Source organism: Neospora caninum, chromosome X, assembly GCF_000208865.1.
Source record: "Neospora caninum Liverpool complete genome, chromosome X".
Classification (NCBI taxonomy): domain Eukaryota; phylum Apicomplexa; class Conoidasida; order Eucoccidiorida; family Sarcocystidae; genus Neospora; species Neospora caninum.
Window position 1 is genome coordinate 5721709 of NC_018396.1, and position 21251 is coordinate 5742959.

Sequence of the window (21251 nt, forward strand, 5' to 3'; positions counted from 1 at the left end):
TAATACGTCTCCGTCAGAAAGCAGCAGAGACAGTTTCCCTCGGTCCTTTCTCGGCGTCTCTCCTCGCTGTCTTCCTCTTTCCTTGTCTCGCCCGCCTCAGCGCACAATGGGGGACGGGGGCGAAGTTGCGTCCCAGCAGGAAAGCGCTCGTCTCCTCCCATCGAGCTGAGCGGCTCTTCGCGTCCTCGCGTCTGCCTGTGCTCCGTTTCTCGGTCCTCTCTTTCTCTCCGTTCCTTCTAGTCATGCAAGATGACAGACGAACTGAAGCTGCGTGAGCAGCGCCTGGATGTCTCCGTGGAGGATTTTCGCGAGAAAATTCTTTACGGGTCAACGACGCTCTCAATCGAAGTCGGCGCAGGCGTCGCGGCGGCCGTTGCCTCTGCGGTCGATGCCCTGGCGAACTGCCTGCCGGCGACAGGAGACGAAAGACAGGACCGGGACTCTCGGCCTGTCGTCTTGCCTCTCCAGGTGAGTCCAGACGGAGACAACAAGGAGACAGCTCACGAACAGGGAGAGCGCGCGAGAGGGACGAAATGTGCGAGAGGGAAGAAAGAGGCTCCTCTCTGTCCCCAGCACCCTGTCCGCGCTCGCGCAGCAGGGAACATCGGCCTATACACGGAGAAGCCGCGGGAAGACAACGGTAAGAGGCTCGGGCAGAGCCTCGGGATGAAGCACCGCGCGCGTGTCCTTCTCAAGCTGACTCTCCCACTTGTCTCGATCCTCGCTCTTTCGTCTTCCGTCTGTCGCGGTCTCTTCTCTTTTCCTGTCTGCTGCCTTTTCGTGCTTTTTTTCGTCTTGCATTGCGTCTGCCAGGCGAAACGGCTGCAGAAAGTCGAGGACCTCGCTGTCGATTTCCTTCTCAGGTTCCTCCTGCATGCATTGTTAGCCGCGTCTGGGTCGACGATGAGCCGGCCGAGTTCAGCTTGCCGTCGTGGAGAGAGACAGAAGAGGGAGTGTCTCCTCTTTCTTCTCTCCTCGGAGACGATCAGGGCGGCATCCACTTGGACCTCCTCACGCTCCGGCTTCGAACTGCCGTAAGACGCGCGTCTGAGTTTTTTCCTATTTCTGGCGGGGCGGACTCTCGCCCGTGGTCCTCGGGCCGTTCTTCTCGTTCGCTCTTGCTCTCTTCGCGCTCTCCGTTGTCCTCACCTTCCTTCTGCCAAGCTCTCCTGGCGTCAGCCTTCTGTTCCTTGCCGCAGCTTCTCTGGTTTCTGCCGTCTCCTCTGAGTCTGCGCGTCTCGAGACTCGTTGTCGTCTCTCTCTCCGGCCTGCGCTTCGTTTCGGTTTCAACGCCTTTACCCTGAAGACCGCGATATCTCCCGGTTTCGTTGCCGCCTTCGTCCTTATCGCTCGTCTTCTGCGCGGTCTGCACTGCGTCTGTCTCCCGTCCTTTTTCGCTGTTTCTTCCTTTCCAGTGCTGTCTTCCTCGCCGTTTTCCGGCGGAAAACATGGATTCGTTCGCGCCGTATTCTGACGCGAGTCGCATCCGCCCCTGCTGTCTCTGTAGAAACCCAGACGTGCGCGCGGTTATCGCGCCCCCGTTTTGTTTTGTCTGTGGACAGCGAGAAGCCGCGCGACAGGACCGCGAGCGACGGCTGCTTGTTCAACTTCCAGAGAAGACGGCGCAGAAATTCCACGCGCGCGTGCGGCAGGTGAGAGGCCCCGGGAAAAGGAAGAAAGCTCGAGAGACATACGTTCCTGGGGCCGAGGGAAGTGACGACTGGGCTGAGCCATGGGATAAGAACAGGATTGAGGGGTGCACGAGAGACCCAAAGCCGAGACAGGAGAGAGACGCCTTGTAGCGCCCGGAGTCCGCGGCTTCAAGAGACACGCGCGTAACGACAGGACAGGGGGGCAGAAGGTGGTCGCAAGCCGCCCAGGCACGCCGCGTTCGTTTCCGCTTTCACACGAGTTGCATCTCGCCTCTCGAAGATCCTCCTTCCGTCTCCGTCGACCGAGCTGATCAACGTCTCCTGCGCTCCCCGTGTCCTTGTTTCCCTTTTCGCATGTTTCGCGCCGCAGAGAATCCGCGTCACCATCGACTTCAAGTTGGTCAATCCGGGGCATCGCTCTTCGTCTCTGTACTTTTCCGAGCACTGGCTCTGCCCGCCACAAGGGCGGCATCGGCTGTATCGCCTGCTGCTCGCTTCGCAGTCGCCTTCTTCCCTCCCGTGGTTTCCCACCCTGCCTGCGTCTGCCTACGCGTCGCCTCTCGCCGCGACTGAGCCGCAAAAGGGGCGCGGAGCTGCGGCCAAATCGAGCAAGGAGGCACCCGCTGCATGCAGTCGCTGCCGTTGGATCGTCTCCATCGATGTGCCGGCGGGGAACGTCGGTATTGGTCCGGGCCGTCTCGTGCGGCGTGCACGCGTCTGGCGACGGAGACGGTCAGAAGGCGAAAGAGAAGAGAAAGAAGAGAATGAAGACAGAGAAGAGAAAGAAAAGAAAGAAAAAGAGAGGGAGAGAGTGAAGGAGACCCGCAGGGAGGCGGGCGGGACGGGAGACGAGCAGAACAGAGGCGAGGGAGGAGAGCACATGCTCGGCCAAGAGGCTGCTTCGTCAGTCTCCGGTTCGGGTAACGGCGCCAAGCGCGTCCTCTTTGAAAGGTTCCTCTACGTCGTGGAACCGCCGCCGAAGCGAGGCAGTGCTGGAGCTGACCAGTCCAAGGCGGCTCTCGCCGGAGTCGCGCCTCCTAGTGCGTCTGCCTCCGCTCGCGCGAAAACGCACAAAGAAGCGCCTGCGGCGTCTGTCGCGAATCTGCCTCTGCTTCCGCCGCAAGTGTCTCTCTTTGCGGGCCCTCTGAGCGCGGTTGACGGGAACGGCGAGGCGGTCGCCTATCCTGTCACAGCCTCCTCCATTGGTTTGACGACGAGGCAACCTCAGAAGGCTGCAAAGGGCGACGAGGGAGTCTTCCTAGGCGACGAGCCCCGGGAGGCCGAAGACGACGCAGAGCGAGAAGGCGACAAGGCCGAGGACGAAGACGGAGGCGAAAAAAACGACGAGGACGACGATGCCGAGGACGGGGAAAAAAAGAAAGAGGCCATGGACGCTTCGGGAGGAGAAGATAACGACAGTCTCGTCAGTGGTAAGCGGAAAGGCGAAAGGAAAGGAGGGGGAGATGGGGTGTGAGAAAGATCTCTTTTCGCCGGTTTCCGCGTCGCGCGAAAAGGGAGTTCAAAACGTTTCTCGACAACTGATGTTTTCCTTGCTCTCACACCGTAGGCTTCCGTGTTGCTTTCCCTGTCTCTCTCAATGCTCCTCACTCGCCTCGTGTGTGTCGTCCGGGGCTCCGCTTCCTCTTTGTGTTCGTTCCGCTTTCCCTACCTCTCTGCTCGCTGTCGCGCCTGAGTCTCGTGCCATCTTTCTTTCCCTCGGCATCCGGAAATTTAGGATGTTGCATGCTACAACTGCCTCTTTCGTATTCTTGTGCACTTTAATTCATGTGCCTTGATGAATGTATAACTGGAGTATGCATTGCGAATTAAGGTGTGTAGCGTTTCCTGTGCTCCTTAACATCACAACTACCTAATTATAGCGTATACCTGAATGTTCTTCTCTCGTATTTTTTCCACCCGGTGCTAAACGTCTCTTTGCGCGTGGCCTTTTCGTCCTGCTGGAGTCCTCATCTACTTTTCTCTGGGCGCCTCCGTGCAGGTGTCCAAAGCGACGTGCGACCGGTGTCTAGCTCGCTTGAGCCGTTGCCGTCTGCCGCCTCGTCTCCCGCGGGCCCCGCGCAAGCAAGCGCGGGGCTCGGCGCGGGAGGAGACCAGCGGCGAGGCGAGGGACAGACGGGACAAAGAGACACCCCACAGGAAGAGGACTGGGCGAACCGGGAGAGGAGAGAAAATGGAGACACTGAAGACGCGCAAGCACCCCACAATGTTCCGACGGTCACTTACATGACCCTGAAAGGGTTTGAGAGTCTCCTCAGTCCGACGACGGTAAGTCACCGCCCCCGCTTGTCTTTGCCGCGTCGATCTCTCTCACCATCTTTTTTCTTTCGCCCTTTCCTCCATCGACACGCTGTGCCTGCCTTCGGCACCTCGTGGCTCTTCTCGCTCTCTGCGTCTCTCCTTCTCTCGTCCCCTCTGTCGTTCCGCCGCTCTGCACGGCCGCCTGGAGACTCTCACCCTCTCCGCAGTCTTTCTTCTCGCCCGACTGTCATCTTCTCTGGGTCTCTGCCTCACCTGTCTTTGCGCCGTTCTTCTCGCTACCTGACGCAGGCCGCCGTTCCGTTGTGCTTCCGGGTGTACTCCCGCGCGCTGTCTTCGCCGTCTCCGTTTTCTTCTCTGATTCTTCTCTTCCTGCCGATCGCTGTGGAAGGCGGTGTGAGCTGGGCCGTGCCGTCTTCTTCGTCAGTCGACGCGGCAGGCACTGCGGAGGTAAGCCACCCGCCGTGCCTCGTCCCCCCCGGCGGCTGAGCGCGCCTGAGCGAGAAGCCTACAGATCTGTGTGCAGTCAGGATTTTCAGCAGAGGAACGCAAGCGGAGAGAACACTTTCGGCGAGAAAGAAACGCGTCCGCCGTCGGCCGTCCGGAGCCTCTACCCGTTTCCTCGCACTGCTCTCTCCGATCGAAGTAGCATCTGTCGGAGGCGTGCGAGGCGGTGCGCGCCTCCCCTTGGCAGGTGGTGCGTTGTGTCGTGAACTGTTTTTTCCGCACGCGCGTGGTTTCCCCGTCGGTCTCGCCAGTCGCCAAATCGGCCTTTCACAGATGGCTGAACCGCAGAGCTTTTCCACGTTTCGCTGCTTTGCATGTTTTCCTGCATGCGGCAGAGCGCCGACGAAGGTTCACGTGGGTTCGCGGAGGTCGCGGACACGAGTGCGGCGGACGTGGCAGTTGGAGCAGATCTAAATCGAGGGTGAGCCCCAAAAGGTGTTGTCGAAAGAAAAGAAAGCGAGACAAACACTCGCCAACCGGCAGACACACGCGCGGGGTTCAGGCCAGATACACGCGAGCGACGTGGCGCCGCGAAGGCAGGCATGGGGGGCATCGGAAAGGCTACACAGAGAGAGAACGCGAGAGAAGAGACAGGTGTGAAGAGACGGTTGCGCTTTGGTTTCATGAGAGGATGAGGCGTGGGGGGGTGGGGGGGGGGGGGGCGGAGTCGCCGAGAGCTTTGCATGCCGCGTTCAGAAGCCAAAAGAGGCAAACAGTTGTGGAACGGTAAAGGGAGCGCGTTGCCTCGGCCGCTTTTTCGCATCTGTGCTCTCAGGCAGTTGCCCCAGTTCCATCTCTCGCGGAATCTCATCGTTTTCCCTCTGGACCTCTTGCACTCGGAGGAGCAAGTCGGCGTGGATGCCAGCTGCTACTCGGCGCGCATTCTGATTGCGGAAGGCCTCGCGACGGCATGGCTCGACGCCTACACCTTCTTCTGGTCCTGCGGAGACCCTAGAAAACAAATCGATGGATGCGCGCTCTTCCTGGGAACCGTCAAAACCCTCGTCGACCTCTTCATTCAGGTAGGAACCTGGTGTCCATTTGCTCATGCATATGTGTGTGTAAATATAGGTGTATGCGTTTCCCAGAGTTGCCGAGATCTCTACCTTCCTCCATAAAGGTAGATCTCCATGTACAGATCTATCTATCTACATATCTATCTATATATATAGATGGGTATGGCTATGAGTTTGCATATATATATATATATATATATATATCTACACCCATATATGCATGCATAGATACATGGATATGTACATGGATATGTACATATGCATTTATGTGTATATATATGTGCATGGGCATAAATCTGTATAGGTCTGTGTGCACGCCTCTTGTGGTTTTTGGTGGCAGTCCAGTCGCATGAGCCTGTCTCTTCCCGTGCCTCGGGTGTCTCCAAGAACGGGTGAGGTAGTTTTGCAGCCGGGCGTGTCCTGGAGGGTCCCTGCGTGTCACGTGCGTACACGTCGACACATGCTCTTCCCGCATGTGTTTGTGTCTCCGTTTTTTCACTTTTCTTGTTTTTCGCTTTTCCCTCGTTTCCTCGCCTTTCTGCAGGCAAATTTTGGTCTGGTCGAGCTGAAGATTCGTCGCTGGGAGCGGCTGCTGCGCTACGTGGCTCTGGTCGAAGCCGGCGGCGAGGAGTTTCCTCTCGACTCCACTTCCGTTTTCTCCGCTTCTCTGCCTCCTCCTCTCTCCGGCACCCCCACGCCGCTCGTGCCGAGTCTCGAACACCTCTACTTCTCCGAGGTCTACCAGCTGAAGAGCAGCATCGCTCTGCAGGCGCTCGACCGCCTCCTGGCCTCTCAGTCGCTGCTCCCTAGCCAGTTCTTCTTCGACTTCCTCATGCGACAGTACCTCCCGATGCTCGCGAAAAAGCGAGAGCCTCCCAATACAGACCGATTCTGGAAAAAGGTAGGCAAAGGGCGAACACGTAGACCCCTATGCCCTCTAACTCAAAGAAACAGAAAAAAGAGACAGGGAGAAACAGAAAAAGAGAGACAGAAAGAGGGGACGGCCAGGGATGCGGGTAGACAGCTGCTGTGGCCATGTGTCTTGTTTTCGTTTTCTCTTTGAAGATGCGACAGGCTTTCGAATCGTTTGTGTACACATGTAAACGCAGATGTGTATCTGTATGTGCGTCTGGGGTCGGGGCCTCTACCAGAAATGAGGCGATCCGAGCTGGAGGTTTGGTCGCGGGACGTGGATTTCTGGAACCAAGGAGGCAGAAAAACGGTACACGCCGTCGACGGCGTACGTTGCGTCTCTGGGCATCGAAGTGGAACTTTCCCTTCTCTCACGCCTTTGTTTGGATTCTCTCCGTTTCCAGCTCCTGTTCCACGTCACGCTGCGGTACATCAGCCACTGGAACCGACGCCCGGCCAACACAGCGGGGGGTCGGCAGCGGCTGCGTCTGAAGGAGAAGAAGAAAAAGGTCTGGGGAGTCGCGGCTCTCGGCCTCTGCGTCGAAGGAGAAGACGGCGTCGTCGAAGTGAATCCGCAGGTGAGAGGCCGCGCGCCAACCGGAGATCGACACACGCATGCAACTTCTTTCCTGTGTGAGCCGTATTGTTCTTGTAGCCATCCGCCGATGTGTTCCGTGGCCTGTTTCCTCGGCGTTGTGTGGTGATCGTTGTCCGGTTTTTCCCTGGGGGCACAAATTTTCCGCGGCTGCGGCGTTTGCTTCTCGTTTTTTGACTTGCCTGCGGCAACTCCTGCTGGCGTGCAGAGACAGCTCTTCGGGCTCTATCCCGCCACTCCGCCTCCGCCAGGGGGTTTAGGGCCTTTGCGCTGAGCTTCCCCAGTGCTGTGACGTGTCTCCTTTTTCCTCAGGACCACGACGTGCTTGCGCAGCTAGAGGAGGCTCTCTTGTCTTTCCGCAGCGCCTTCATCAGCGGCACGGGCTGTCCGCAGCTGACGCTGGCCTTTGTCGTGCAGCTTCAGCGCAAGGGTTCGTCGATGGACTTCTTCAACTTCCATTTAGATCTGCTGTCGCTGCAGCCGCCGGCTTCGCTGGCCGCCTCGCTCGCTCTACCGCGAGCGCTCGCGGCGTTTCGCAAGGCGAAGAGCGACGCGAAGGGCGGCGAGGAGGCGACTTCCTTCTTCTTTAGGCCGAAGGACGAGCGGGTGCCGGGCGCAGAGCTCGACCGCGCCGCAGACAGACGGTCGCTGGCGTCCCCGGGCATCTTCTCCAAACGCAAAGAAGAACCCGGCCGAGGCGACGGGGAGGAGCGGCAGCCTTCGTTCTATCCAGCTGGTGAGAATCGGAGACACCGCAGGAAGGCGAGACAGCGCCGGTTGCAGAAGAAAAACGAGGCAGGGGGCCGCCGACACACTCGCGAGAAGCGAAGGCCGCGGAGGTCGACCCCAGCGCGCACACACGTGTGCTCCCCGCTCTCCTTTTCGACAGTGCTCCGGTTCTTTTGTCTCGCCCTTTTCTGTGTTCACGCTTTGTTTCTTCGACGGCTTTGTGGTGTCGAGAGAGCGCCTGGACGACGTCTCGTGATTTCAGGCGCTGCAGGTCGAGCGAGTCGCGCGTTCCGTGTTTCCGCAGGTCTCAGTCTCTCCGCGCCCTCGCCCTGTGTGGCTGCTGTCTTCAGATTTGGCAGGCTTGGCGGCATTCAATCTCTGGGAAGCGTACGAGATTTGCCGTCTTCGGCAGCAGTCGGGCGTCGACCTCCTGTCAGCTTCGCAGGACGCATGCGCTCTGTCGAGCTGGGAGACGCTGCTGCACCGCTCCGCCTTCCCCACGCTGAGGCTCCCTTCTTCGCCGGCCGCTGCGGCCGTCGTGGCGACTTCGCATATAAGCCGAACGTTCCCCTGGGACCAAGCGCAGATCTGCGACTTCTTCGCCCGCCTCCTCTTCGCCTTCTGCGGAGTTTCGCTCTCGCCCGTCGCCGTCGAGCCGTCTCGCAGAACGGATGGCGCGACGCTCGGAGACGGAAGAGACGCGGAGACAGACAAGCCTGCCGAGGTCGCAGAAAGCGCGGCGGACGCCCTGGGGGCGTCCGACTCGCCGACGCGGTCTCAGGCCGCTTTCCTGTCCAAGGCGGAGATGCAAATCAAGCACGAACATGCACCCCAAAACGCGCCTCGAAACCCAGCTCGAGACCCGCTGTTCGCTCCTGCCGCGTCTTTTGCCTCTCCGCCAACTTCCGCGCCATCGTCGCGTTCGCTGTTGGTGTCTCTTCTCTCTTCTGCGCCAAGCGGGAGTGCGCTTCCTTCGGCTCGCTGTTTGTCGAGTGTGTTTTCGCTGCTCCTGCCGGCGGCCAGAGAGGCGGCGGCGTTTCTGATTCTCGCGCCTTCTGTCTCTTCGCTGCTCTATCTGCCCCAGCGGGTGTACGACCCGGTCGACGTCGTGGGCCGGGACGGAAACTTCATTCTCGGCTTTGGCTACACTGGCGAGACGCCTGCGGTCTTCAACGCGGGTCGCGGCGGCTTGTGGGCGGCGACGCGCGAGGCGCTGAGGCGCCTGCAGCGGAAAGCCGAGCAGAAGCGAAGGAAACTGGCGAGACAGGCGCGCGGCGACGGCCGCGGCCCTGCGCGGGCCCTCGCCGGGCGCGCAGACCCCGACGAGGAGGGGAGCGGAGACGGCGCGGACGGGGCCGGAATGGAGACAGGCGCGGGCGCGGGAGACGCCTTCGGGGGCCGGAAACGGAGACGCAGCCGAGACCTCGAAGACGACGGCGAGGAACCGCTCGACTTGGGAAGGCCAACTGGCGGGGCGGGCGACGCGGAAGGGAGTGCCGAGAGGAGACTCGAAGGCGCACCTGGAGACGAACAGGGCTGGGAAGAAATGACCGAAGAGAAATTCGCCCTTGCATGCGTCGATAGCGAAGCAGGTGCGGATAGACGCCAACAAACCGGTCTCAGTTTGCTGTGCCGCCGATTCTGGCAGTTTCAAAACACGCTCCTCTCTCTTTTCTCTAAGCACTTCGCCCATTCGTGTTCGGCACATTGATTTGTATCCATCTGCACAGGAGTACTATCTTCACGCGTCTCCACCTATATATACATATATGTGTGGATGCGTATCGCTTTGTAGCATGCCCACCTATATATATATATATATATATATGTATATATATGTAGTATTTTGTTTTTTGTCGTGTGGTCTGTTGTGTGTGGAGCGTGAAAATGCGAGAGTCCCCTTTTGCTCTGTGTGTTGCGTGTTTTTCAGCCCCGCCGACGCTTCCGGTTGTGACGACCGGGGGTCTGCCGTACTGGGCGTTGCTGCTTCACCAGCGCGGGCAGCTGTCTCGGCTGCGCTGTCGCCTTCTCTCCCACGCGTCGCCTGCCTCTGTGCACGGGTCAGCGGGACTCGCTCCGGCGTCTGTCTCCGCCCGCTCGTCCGACAGCCCGCTTCTCTGCCCAGCAAACGTCGGATCGCTGCTCTGCGCCTCAGTCGGCTACGAAAAATACTGGCTACCCTCCCTCTGTCTGCAAGTCGTCGAAGACGACGGCGTGCGAACGTCCATTGTCCGCCTCCGCGAAGGCGTGTTGCCCCTCCGCTTCGCTCTCGACCCCCGAGCTGAACGCGGAAGGTAACCAAAAAGCCATGCTGCGCGGATCGAAATCTGCGCGCAAACACGTATTCAAATGCATACAGAACCCGAGGGCACATGCAGCTGTGATAAGTTCGATAGCCATTCACACAGGAATCTCTCCACAGAGAGAGAGGAGAAATCTGCGTATAGATATACATATATCATATATATACATATATAGATATATACATATATATATATATATATATATGTATATCTGTGGGTTTTTATGTGCAGTGTGTAAAGCCCCGCTGGAAGCCAGAGCCGTCAAACTCCTTTCCTTTCATTTCTGTGTGAGCAAAACCGTGCTTCCAAACGTCACTCTCTTTCTCCTATTTCTTCAATGTCTTTTGAACGCTAGCAAATGCACAAGATGCTTCTGAAGTCTATCTATCAGGCCCAAAAAGCGTTCACCCAGTAACTAAACAGGTGCCAGGCCAACAAGAATCCGATCCGTGTATTCCGTACAGACTAACATCAGAAAGGAGATCGCCTGGCGTTCATGCGGCTGCACACATGCTTGCAGCTCCTCTGTTTCCATTTCGTCTCTTCCACAGACCCTGAGCGGTCTGGCCACGGTCGGCAAATCGATATGCGTATCTATCTGCCCGGGTGTCTACATGTCTTCTTCTCTCATCCCTTATCTATATATATATATATATATGTATATATATATATATATGTGTGTATATGCATGCATGTATAGTGGAATGCGTGTGTCTTGTTTCGGGTTTTGTGTGTCGTGGGGTTCAGGAAGAAAGTCGCGCTGCGAGGCGACCGCGTGGTGCACGGCACTTCGAGCAACAAGTTGATGATGAAAGCCGCTGACGCAGCGGCTGCAGCCACAGACGCGCCCGCAGCCGCTGCGGCGGCAGCCTCGGGGGTCAGCGCCGTGGAGGGCGTCGCCCCAGGAGGCACGAGCTGCGCGGCGGGGCCTTCGGGCCCCGGAGGCGCGGAGACGTCGGGGGGTGGCGGTTTCACCAGCGCCGATCAAGTGCGAGTAAGCAGAGACGAGGAGAAGAAGAAGAAGGCGCGACTGACTCTCGCGTTGTGTGTCATTTTATCGTTGCTTCGCTTTTTGGGTGTCGTCCCTTTTCTTCTCTGGCGTCTGCGTATCGTTGTTGCGGCCTTCTTTCCGTTTGCTCTTTTCGTCGCTGCCTTCTGTTTGCCGCGGATGCGGCTGTCTCTCGCCTTGCCTTTATCTTCTTGACTTACGTCTTTTGTTTGTGCCTCTCGCCCCGTGCTATGTATGTGCCGTTCCGCGACGAAGAGCGCGACGTTTGCGGGGAGACGTCTTTTGTGTGTTTGGCGTGTGGTTTCGGCGCACGGGTCTCGCCTTTCAGTTTACAGGAGAGCTGAGTTCGAGCGACCGAGGCCTGATAGAAGCGCTGAAACGCTGCGTCATTGCCAAGCACCCCTCGCTGCTGTCCCTCGACAACCGCTCGCTCGTAGCGAAAGTGAACAGCAAGACGAAACTTCCCGTTCTCTGGCTCCGAGCCGACCCCATGCAGGTTTGGATAGGCAGGTGCGTCACTGGAAAAGCGAGACGGTCCGAGAAAGGAAGAAAACAGGACCGGCTGAAGCCGCGACGCTGGCGGAGACGGACCGCAGGAGGTTCTACCGAGAGTCTAGGTATCGCAGAAGCCGCAAGCGAGGAACAGAAGTCGCGAAGGAAAATTTTTCTGCGTCGCCGAACCGCGAGGGCTCACGGGCGCGTGCACAGAGGACTGCGCGAAGGCAGAACGGGAGGCTCCTGATTCGTTCGCAATCTCTCCCGTCTGCCTTGCAGGATTCGGCGCTGCCAAAGTGGAAGCATGTGGGAGCAGCAGTTGCTGAACGACGTGAACATCTCGGCTCAGCTCGAGGCGGCTCTCGCGCTGGGGAGTATTCGCTCCGGAGAAGACATCCTCGGGACGCTCTCCGATCCTGCAGCCGGCTCGGGCGCTCTTTCCGCCGAACCGCTCTCCCGCGAGCGCGCCGAGCACACTGCGAACTTCCTCGCGGCAGGGGACTGCCTCGCAAGAGACGCCGTCAACTCCCTCGCGAGGGCCCTCGCCTTCCACCGATGGCATCCGCTCCTCCGGTGAGAACACAGTACTGCCTAGTTCCAGAGACTGCATCTGGGGACAACGAAGGCCTTTCCCAGCACGCAGTCCCGGAGACTCGACGCGCCGAGCTGAGGGAGACAGCGAGAAGCACGAGACAGAGAGAAGAACACGGAGGCAAGAAAGAAGGCAACGGAGAACCCACGAGCGAAACGGAGAAAAGTAGAAGTTTGGAGAGAGGACGACAGGAGCCAGAGACTCGCTTGTAACGGGGGAAGAACGAGGTGTTTGAACCGTCGTTGGTGCGCGCGTAGTTCACCGCCGTCATTTGGCTGCAAACGGTCAAGCGTCACCTTCGCCTCGTCTCTTTGGCCGCTCGCTGTTTCGGACCCGCTGCAATGTCTGCACTCCCCTCACCATTCACTGTTTCTCAGTCCTTCGTCCACAACGCGGGGGCTGGCGCTCTCGCTCTCTTTCGTGCTCCCGCGCTCTCTGCTGGTTCGTTTTTTTCGGAGTTTCGCGTTCGCTTGCTCCGGGGCGCCTGTCGCGCGATCTCCACCTGCATCTCTCGTGTTCCTTTCCGTTTTTTTCTGCCTCAGGTCGCGCGTCGTCTACGCCCTCTGCTTCCTCCACAACCGAGTTCGCTCCGAGCAGCTCGCCGTCTGGAGTTCCTTCGTCTCGTACATGCACACCTTCCACTACGACAATCTGGGAGACGTAGGTTCCCGACGCGCCTCGCCAGTTGAAACTTTGGACTGAAAAGACCGAGCGCGCCGAGCTCCCCGAGGGTCTCTGCGTCCGCAGCGGCCCCTGCAGATCCCCGAGCGATTCCCGTGACTTTCTCTGTTCACCGCCTTCTCGTTCTCGCGTCCGTGTCATGAACAGAAGTTGCACACACTGCAGGCAGGCATATCTTTCCATATATATATATATATATATTTCGGGTTTAGGCATATATATATATATATATATATATATATATATCTGTGGTGGTGTCTTCAGATATTCACACCTATCGCCGGAGTCGATGTGTGTCTTGCATATGTGGGACAACGCTGCTGGGAGGCCGTATCGATGTCATCAGTCGAGACAGATTTCCACATGCGTTTAAACAAATAGACAGATATGTGTCTTTCGAACTAGATGCGCCAGTGGAGAGGTGGAGATACAGTCGCCGTCACCTCAATTCCCCACATCTAAACTATATATATATATATATATATATATATATGCGTGAGTGCGTGTACAAAATATGTACGTAGAAGTATGTGCTCTCTTCGTCGGTTGCAGACGCCTTCGTGCATGCAGAGAGTCCTTCGCGTGTTTTTGCAGGAGGATCGTATCCAGCATGCAGCTGCGCGTCTGTCTCTGCTGAGCAACAGCGAGTCGGCTTCTTTGCAACGCTCTGCGTCTCCTCTCCTGGCGTCTCCGAGTGATGACAGCCGCGGAGTCTACGGCGACCAGGCGGCTACGCTTGAAGGCCTCGGAAACGGCCCGAATCCGGCGGCGGAGACGCGAGGAACGTTTTTCCGGATCGGAGAAGTTGCCGCGTCCACGCCAGAAATGAGGTTTCTACGACATTTCTACGCCGCGGTGTCGCTGCTCCGGGACCCTGAAGGCTTGTAAGAGAAACGCGGGAGACGAAGTGGGGCTGAGACGAACATCTATTCAAGCAGCAAGGGCGGGGAGAGACGTTCTGAGAACCGCGGGGTCGGGCGCCGTCGCCATGTGAAAGTGGAGGCGGTTCAAGAACCTGCACGCGTTTCGCCGTCGCGCTTGGGTTCTGTCCTGTTCCTCTCTTCAGAACCCGTCCAGAGGTGATTGAAATGCTGCTTCAGCCTCTCGTCTCGACAAACATTGGCGGTTCTTCCCCTCCGGATGCTCAGCTGTCTGGACACCCGTCTGCGGTGGGCCCGGAGAAGGAGTTGGAAGACGAAGAAACGGATACGTTTCCGCCAGGGGAAACAGAAAAGACGAACGTGGAAAGAACCAAGGCGCGGCATGAGGGGGGAAACGGTGCAAGCAAAACTGCGTCGGTCGATCTCCTCTGCTTTATCGCGTCTGTCGTCGATTGCTTTGGAAATATCAAGTGTCCGTACACCCCCTACCCGGCCTACGCCGAAACAAGACACCCGTACTTCAGCTTTCTCTGCGAGCGGGAAGACCCGATGCCGGCTTCGCCACAGACGCCCGCGAGGCTCCATCCGCATGTTCGCCGCCTCGAGAGCTCGAGAGAAGGCGGAGAAGCTCGGCAGGCCGAACGCGGTCAATCCTGGGTGAATCCACCAGGTACGCGCACTACCCCAGAGGACCTCTCAGTGTCTGCATTCCTTCGCTCCGACCCAGCTTCGTTTCGTTCTTATTTTCTGAGCTGGAGACATGCCCCCAGGGTGGGACAGTGCGTTTCCGGTTGCCTCTTTCTTTTCGGGTCTTCTCCCCCTCTCTTCTGCGACGTTCCGCTCCAACATAGGAAGCGGCCTTTCTCTGTTTCCCCTGCGATTGCGTCTCGGAGAGAGTGTTGACACTCACGTAATTTGTGTTTTCCCGTTCACCGCTCCCCGTTTTTGCCTCCCGACTCGCGCCGCTCTTTTTCTGTCTCTCGCCCCTCGACAGATCCAGCGGCGGCTCCCGGGTGTAAATGCGGCGACCTCACGCTTGGCGTGCTTCTGTCCTCCTTCGTTGCTTCGCGCTCTTCGGAGACGCACCGCGCCTTCGCTTCCGATGCGGAATGGGAGGCGTTTGTGACGAAGAACGCCCGCGGAGTCGAAGCGGCGTGGCTGAATCTGTGGCGACTGTTTCGCCTTGACAGCGTTCGCTCGCTGGCGTCGCCGAGACACGTAAGCGAGACACTCGCGCGCGGAAGCCCCGGAATCCCGAGGTGCGGGAAAAGCCCGTCTGTCGGCTCCGGAACTGAAAAACCGGTTTTCCGTCTCGTGCGTGCCCGGGTGGTGTTTACGGCGCTTTGCTCGCGTGCACAATGTCTAGTGCACGCCCTATGTAGCCGTGTAGGAACGGAAAGAGGAAGGGAGTAAGGTCGAGTCCGGAGAACCGTAGGAATTCCCGGACGCCTACTGGGGACGGAAGAGGTGTGAACAGAGCCACTTTGAAAAACAAAGACACATCTGAGCCTAATTTTTACCTCGATGACGGCCCAGCGATCCAACGCCTCCCTGAGGTGTCTCTTGACCGTCGGCTGTATCCACTCTCCTCGCCGTTTTTCTGTCTTGTTTCTCATGTGCTTGTCTCTCGCTGAGGCCCCTGCTGCTTTTTTGTCCAGGCCATCAGTTGCGCCTTTCTGAGAGCCATCAGCCGGCAGCCGATGCTGCGAGACTTGGCGCGTCGGCGTTTCCTCCGCATCTCGTCTTCCGCGACTTCGTATCAGACAAGCTTCGCCTCACATCTGCTCTCGCTCCTGGGCGAGAAGAGACGACCTGAACAGGCACTCGCTCTGGGGAGAGATGTTTGGCGCGGGAAAGAAGGCGGAGAAGCCGACGGCGAGGAGCGCGTCGAAGAACAAACGCCGCTGGACTTCCTCATCTTCGTGCCTCTCCGTACACACGACAAATATTTACGAGAGAAAGCGTACAGCGCCTACGAGCTCCACTACGCGTACCACGACTTCGCTGTAAGGGCACGACAGAGCCGAAGCAGAGACAACGTGACCAGAGCCTTTGGGAAGGCCTCGATAACTGCTCCCAGGCGTCTCGCCTCGCCTCGTTTCTGGCTACACAACCTCCGCGAGTGCCGCCTGCATTTCGTTTCCGTGTCGCTCATGTCTTGCCGGTGGTTTCTTTCCCTCGTTTTCCTCCGGTCGCCTCTGTCCCTGGCTTTCGTTCTTTCTTTCCGTTACGTTTTGTCTCTGCATTCATTTTCGTCTCTCTCTTCAGGTCGAGGTTTCCCTCTTGCGCTCTTCTGTGAAACGCCTTGTTCACTGTCTCCATCTTGCTCGGCTCTCGCGTGGTTTCCTCTTTCCGATAGCTTTTTTCACATCCGTCGCGTTTCCTCCTCCTTTCGTGTCCGTTTCCTTCCCCCGTGCACGTACATTTCGCTTTTGCCTTTCTCGTGATTTCTCTTCTTGGTATTCCTTCTCCTCTCAGAGGGTAGCCGACACACCGCCGAGTCTCCCCTGGCTGTACGTCTTTCCATTTCTCGTCTTCTTTTCTTCGTGCTGGCGTTCCCGAGATGTCCTTTCTCCTCTCCCGCGTGGTTCTCTTCGTTCTCCTCAGGTTCACCGCGAGGCCATCCGCGCGCAGCTCTTGGTTTGCTGCGAAGGCGCTGTGCGCGTCTACCGCGTGCCCCTTTCTTCTTCCCCTCAGCGCGCGAACAGAGCGGTGTCTTCGGCTCATCGCGGGGCTGGTGACGCGCCTGGAAGGAGCCAGCAGAGAAGCCGGGAAGCCGGCGAGGGTCTCGACAGCGAGAGAACGGAAGGCCGCGAGTCGGAGACGGAAAGCGAGATCCGAAGGCAAAGACAGAACCTCGGAGGGCTGAGCGGGCCGTACACCCTCGTCTCGAAGTTCGTGTCGCCTGAGGAACAGGTGAAACGTGTTCAGGTGAGAGGGATACACGTGCACACGTCTCAGCTATGACAATTATGATTTTGCCTGAGAGGAGGCGAGGGGACAGGAGAGAAACAGCAACCGCGGAACAGCGGACAGGACTGAAACAGGGCGAAGGAAAGATGGAGAGAATAGAGCTTCGAAAGGAGCGACGAGGACTAGAGGACGGAGACGCAGCAGAAGAAGGGAAAACGTCAGAGCCAAAGCTTGCCTTGTTTTTGTCGAAACAATCTATTCGGCCAGGGCTCTTAGTCGTCTTAGTCCCCCCCCCCCCCACCGTTTCCGTCTTCGTCGGTTGGATGGCGCAGCACGGCGTTCAGACGGACTTTGCCAGGGAGTCTGCATTTTGCAGCTTCGTCTCGCCAGCGACGCGCAGCCGCCCCGTGTGTTGCATGCACCAACGGATAAAACATGCAAGGGCTGCCGAGAAGAGGAACGCGACCGCAGACGAGACACAGGACTTGGCGCGGGCTGCCCCTCCAGGCTCAATCGACTCCGATTTCGCACGTGTGCACGTGTGCATGTGCATGTGTGCATGTGCATGTGCGTGCATGTGCATGTGCGTGCATGTGCATGTGTGCATATGTGCATATGTGCATGTGTGTGTGTGTGGCCGTTTTGTCGATTGTTTTTGTGCGTCAGCTGGGGTTGGGTGTGTACACGGCGCTGCAGTGCGCTGTGGAAATGGAGCGCCTTCTCCGCCCCGACGAAGCGCGACTCCCCATCACCATTTGGGAGGTTTTCCTCGATGTTCTTGAAGGTGAGCGCTTCTTAGACGTGGTTGGCTGTCTCTGGCGGTGAACACGCGGTCCCTTGCGTCTTGCAGCACCTTTTTCGCACGCTCACAGACCCGCGCCAAGTCCCTCGCCTGGACCCCAAACTTCTGCGTACACATATATATACATATGTATAAATATAAATTAATATCTCTCCATATATATATATATATATAAACATGTATCTACGCAATGTCTGCATGCATATGTGTATGTATTCCGTTACAGTTAGCCGCGGAATCTTTGCGTATCTTTCGGCGTCATCACTATGTAAAGCTGGATGTGTATTTGTATACGGAGAGGGAGGTGGTCGGGGATTCGAATGCCGCGTTGATGTCGTGAACGGTTTTGGACAGGCGAAGGTCCGTGTATATTCTCTTCGTCGGCTATGAAGTCGCAGGTTGTTTTCCGCTCGTGTTTTTCCGTTGCAGAACTTCGCGTCCGAAGTCCGGCGCTTTTCCTTCCGTTCGCTACCTCGCTCGTAGAGCTTCATTCAGGCACCGGCCTTGGCCAGCCTCCCAGCGCGGCGAGTCGCTCTGCGTCGAGCCGCCAGCCTGCCTCGTGCGCGTGGTCGGCGCCTGCTTCGTTCTGTTTGGGCTCCGCTGGCGGGCGTCCGGCGTTTTGTCGTCTCCTGGGGTGTCTAGGGCCCTGTTGTTCGCCTCTGGTTCCCGCGACGCCGCTGCCGACCGCTCTTCTCGTTGCGCCTACTGCAGACGCCGGCGGAGCATGCAGCGCCTCGGCTGCCTCGGCGCGGCACCAGCAGCAAATGCACTTGCAGGATCACGCGGTGAGTGTTGCGCTCACGGTCAGCCAGGCGGCCTGCGCGTATTTGAGCTGTTACCTGTCGACTGAGGCTTGGGCGGCGGCTAGGGGGAACCGCGCAGCTTTCGCGCAGAAGTTGTGTTACGCGCAAAACGTCTACGCCTTTTTATTTGGTGTGGACATCCCCTTCTGCTGCCACCCGGGAGCCGCACAGCTCGCCAGGCTGGCCGTTTCGCCGCTCGGGCCCCAGACCGGAGACCTCGAACGGTCCTGTGGGTCCAGTCGAGAAGCGCCTTCCCCTTTGTGGAGTCAGACGCGTCGGCCGGGCGCAGCAGCCGGCGCGGCAGCGTTTTGTCTGACGCCTCACCCCGGTGAGGCGGGGGGCGGTTCCGCGGTTCCCGAGGCTCTGATCAGTTTGGCAGGAGCTGGCGAGTTGCAGTGCGTCGAAGAAGACGCCGCGACGGAGTACGACCTGTGCCTGAAGGCTGGGTCTCGCCAGCGCAAGATGTGGACATTCAAGAGGAAGTACATGGATAACGCCCAGCACACTGCGCACTGGGTTGATGTGGCGATTGAGGCCGTCGGCGCCCTCATGGAACTGCCTGAGGCCGTCTGGTTCATTCCGGATCCCGAAACGACAGTGAACGAGTACCGCTTGGTCATCCAGGAGCCCATGTGGCTGAAGAAAGTCCAGGCGAAGCTGAAGGCGGGGCTGTACAAGCTGCCTTACCATTTCAAGCAAGACGTCGCGCTTATTTTCCGGAATGCACGGACGTTCAATCGCCCGGACGATCGGCCGTACCGCGACTGCTGCGTCGTCGAACAAAAGTTTAACCGCCTCTGGGGATGCATTAACCAGGCTTTCCAGCGCGCCGCCAAGTCGCACAGAACGGGGTCGGACGCGGCGCAGCCTCGACAGCCGGGTCCGGTTTCTTCGAGCACGCCTGGAGACGCCTCGTCTGTGAGTGCGAGATACCCTCCGTTGTATCCGCAGCAGATGAGCTACGAACAACAACTGCTGGCAGCCACGCAGCCTGCCGGGGTTTTGCAGAGTGGACTGGGCATGCACACTCCGGAGCAGTTCGAGCAACTGGCCAGAGGAGGCAGCGCCGCAACAGTCAGTGCAACGGGTTCCTTTTTCGACCCCCAGGGAAGTGGACCGTATAACGGACAGCACGAATCCGTGGGAGGGACCATCCAGTATGGCTTCATGCCAGCAGCTGTGCAGCCTGCCAATCCGCCAGTCGGCAAAGGACACACCGAGTAAGACGCCGTGTGGATCAAGGCGCCCTACGCTCGATGCGGCGTCCGAGTGTCGTCGAGCTTCTTGCCTGTTTCCGTTAGATGTATGGCTACCTCCCCACTTGGCGTTTTTCGGACTACAAATAAGAACGCAGTCCATCGTGCAGACTCTTGCTACCCGAGCGGCGTGCCTGCGGCGTTTTCAGAGTCGCGCAACTTTCGGTCTCCCCTCTCAGAGCAGGGCGTGTGACGGCCGCGACTGAGACCGCCACTCGTCGCAGAGCCTAGCCTCTTCGCTGTACGTTCAAAAGCACACTTTGAGTTCCGGGAAGTGTTCGTGCCCGTTCGACTTGGCGTCTGCTGGCTGCTCGTCGCGTTTGCACTACTTCCAGGCTTACTGTAGCTCCGCTGCTTCCCTTGAGCTTCTGTGTCACGCAATGTACGGTGTCAGGCGATTGCCGGCTGATGCGCTCAATGCGTCAGCTGAACTACCGCTAAAAAAACGCATTCGGCTGTGGCCACTATGGCGCCCGAGAGAGGGAACCGGCAGTTTCCGTCCTCACATGACGCGCTGTAAAAGTACTTTCAGCTTTCGCGAAACACAGCTGCTGACCGTCGTCGATGTGGTGCCGCCTTGGAGCGAACCCCGGCACGGTTCGACTTTGTGTCTCAGTTCAGACCAAGACTGCCGATGTCAACGTGCTGGATTTCAATATCTTACAACATTAGGGTTCGTCCACGGTGGGTATGTTCTAGGCGTCATATCTGGACTACTGGTATCACGCGTACTGAGGGAAAAAGGAGAGTACTACTCAGATGCTAGTCTGACAAGTCATGGGATGCTAACAGTGTCTCCCTCCTTACACTGGAGAAAGGCCACCGCACGCGGCTCATTTCGAGCCCCCGAACGCGCGCGCGGGCGTGCACCAGGAAACAAAGAACTGGGGCGAGGCGGAAGAAGAGAGATCCAAATGCCGGCAAAGGAGGAACGTACAAACCCCCACGAGGTGCAAAGGAAAACAAGCCAAGAAAAACGGAGACTATCGAACTCAAGACAGTGACATCTGACATGCATGTGCGCAGTGGCTCTGCTTCGCCACATCGATCTTCAAGGGAAAACAGTAAAACAGGAATATGGAAGCCTTGGACCATTGGAGGGGAAGATTGAAGGCTGCCGTTTCTTCGGAAGGGCCGGCGCGCTTGTGACTTTCTGTGCCACTGTTGCGTGCTCTCTTCTGCAACAGCTGTGCGTTGTCTGACGGCAAATGGGAGATAGTCTCAGGTTTCGCAGAACGGAAGAACTCAGCTCAGGGTTCGCTGCCAGCGACGCTGCGGTGTTCTTGGTTTTCGTGTTTCCATCTTCACCACTACGTTTCTGTCCGGGGGTCGGCGGTAAGATGTAGCCACTGACCGCTTTGCTTAAACTTTCTCCTGTTCAATGCCATCCCCGACCAAGCAGTGATCGTAACGTCTGAAAAAGGTGAACACGGCAGCGAAATGCAAGGTGAACGCAATGCTCTCGTCTTCATATTTCTCTCCCGAGTGTCCCCGATTGCTTGTCGTGACCCACAAAAGTTGCACTGTCGTTGAGGTTGGCAGAAATGTGTAATCAAGAATCCCCGTCGGACTCTCAGAGATGACATTCCATAGAGAAAGACCACCTCGAATAAAGGCAGAGGCCAGCTTCGCAGAGACATGTTCAGAAAAAAAGATTTGACTGGGTGAGGGTGTTGCTTGCAGCGTTATATTTCGGAGAAACGATATGTGGGACGATCCGTTGCAGGACACACTGTAACCGCCAACTACTGGCTAGAATTGTTACGTTATACGTTTGCGCAGTCAATCTCGGTCTTTCACTTGCAGAAAGAACTGCTCACATCGGGTC

The 21251-nt window shown here is 57.9% G+C and overlaps 1 protein-coding gene across 1 annotated transcript; it reads left to right on the forward strand.

Moving 5' to 3' along the window:
* Positions 1 to 249: 249 nt before the first annotated feature.
* NCLIV_051480 (hypothetical protein) lies at positions 250 to 19391 on the forward strand (the record flags this gene model as incomplete). The annotated part of the gene is made up of 24 exons (XM_003884702.1): positions 250 to 640; positions 814 to 1034; positions 1563 to 1652; positions 2023 to 3082; positions 3652 to 3938; positions 4221 to 4379; positions 4772 to 4857; positions 5212 to 5458; positions 5997 to 6353; positions 6769 to 6942; positions 7272 to 7695; positions 8039 to 9280; positions 9619 to 9982; positions 10739 to 10985; positions 11329 to 11510; positions 11775 to 12068; positions 12630 to 12747; positions 13363 to 13652; positions 13835 to 14319; positions 14644 to 14867; positions 15308 to 15655; positions 16257 to 16580; positions 17229 to 17346; positions 17794 to 19391. The coding sequence occupies 24 exons, from the start codon at positions 250 to 252 to the stop codon at positions 19389 to 19391; spliced, it is 9330 nt and encodes a 3109-aa protein (XP_003884751.1).
* Positions 19392 to 21251: the final 1860 nt, after the last annotated feature.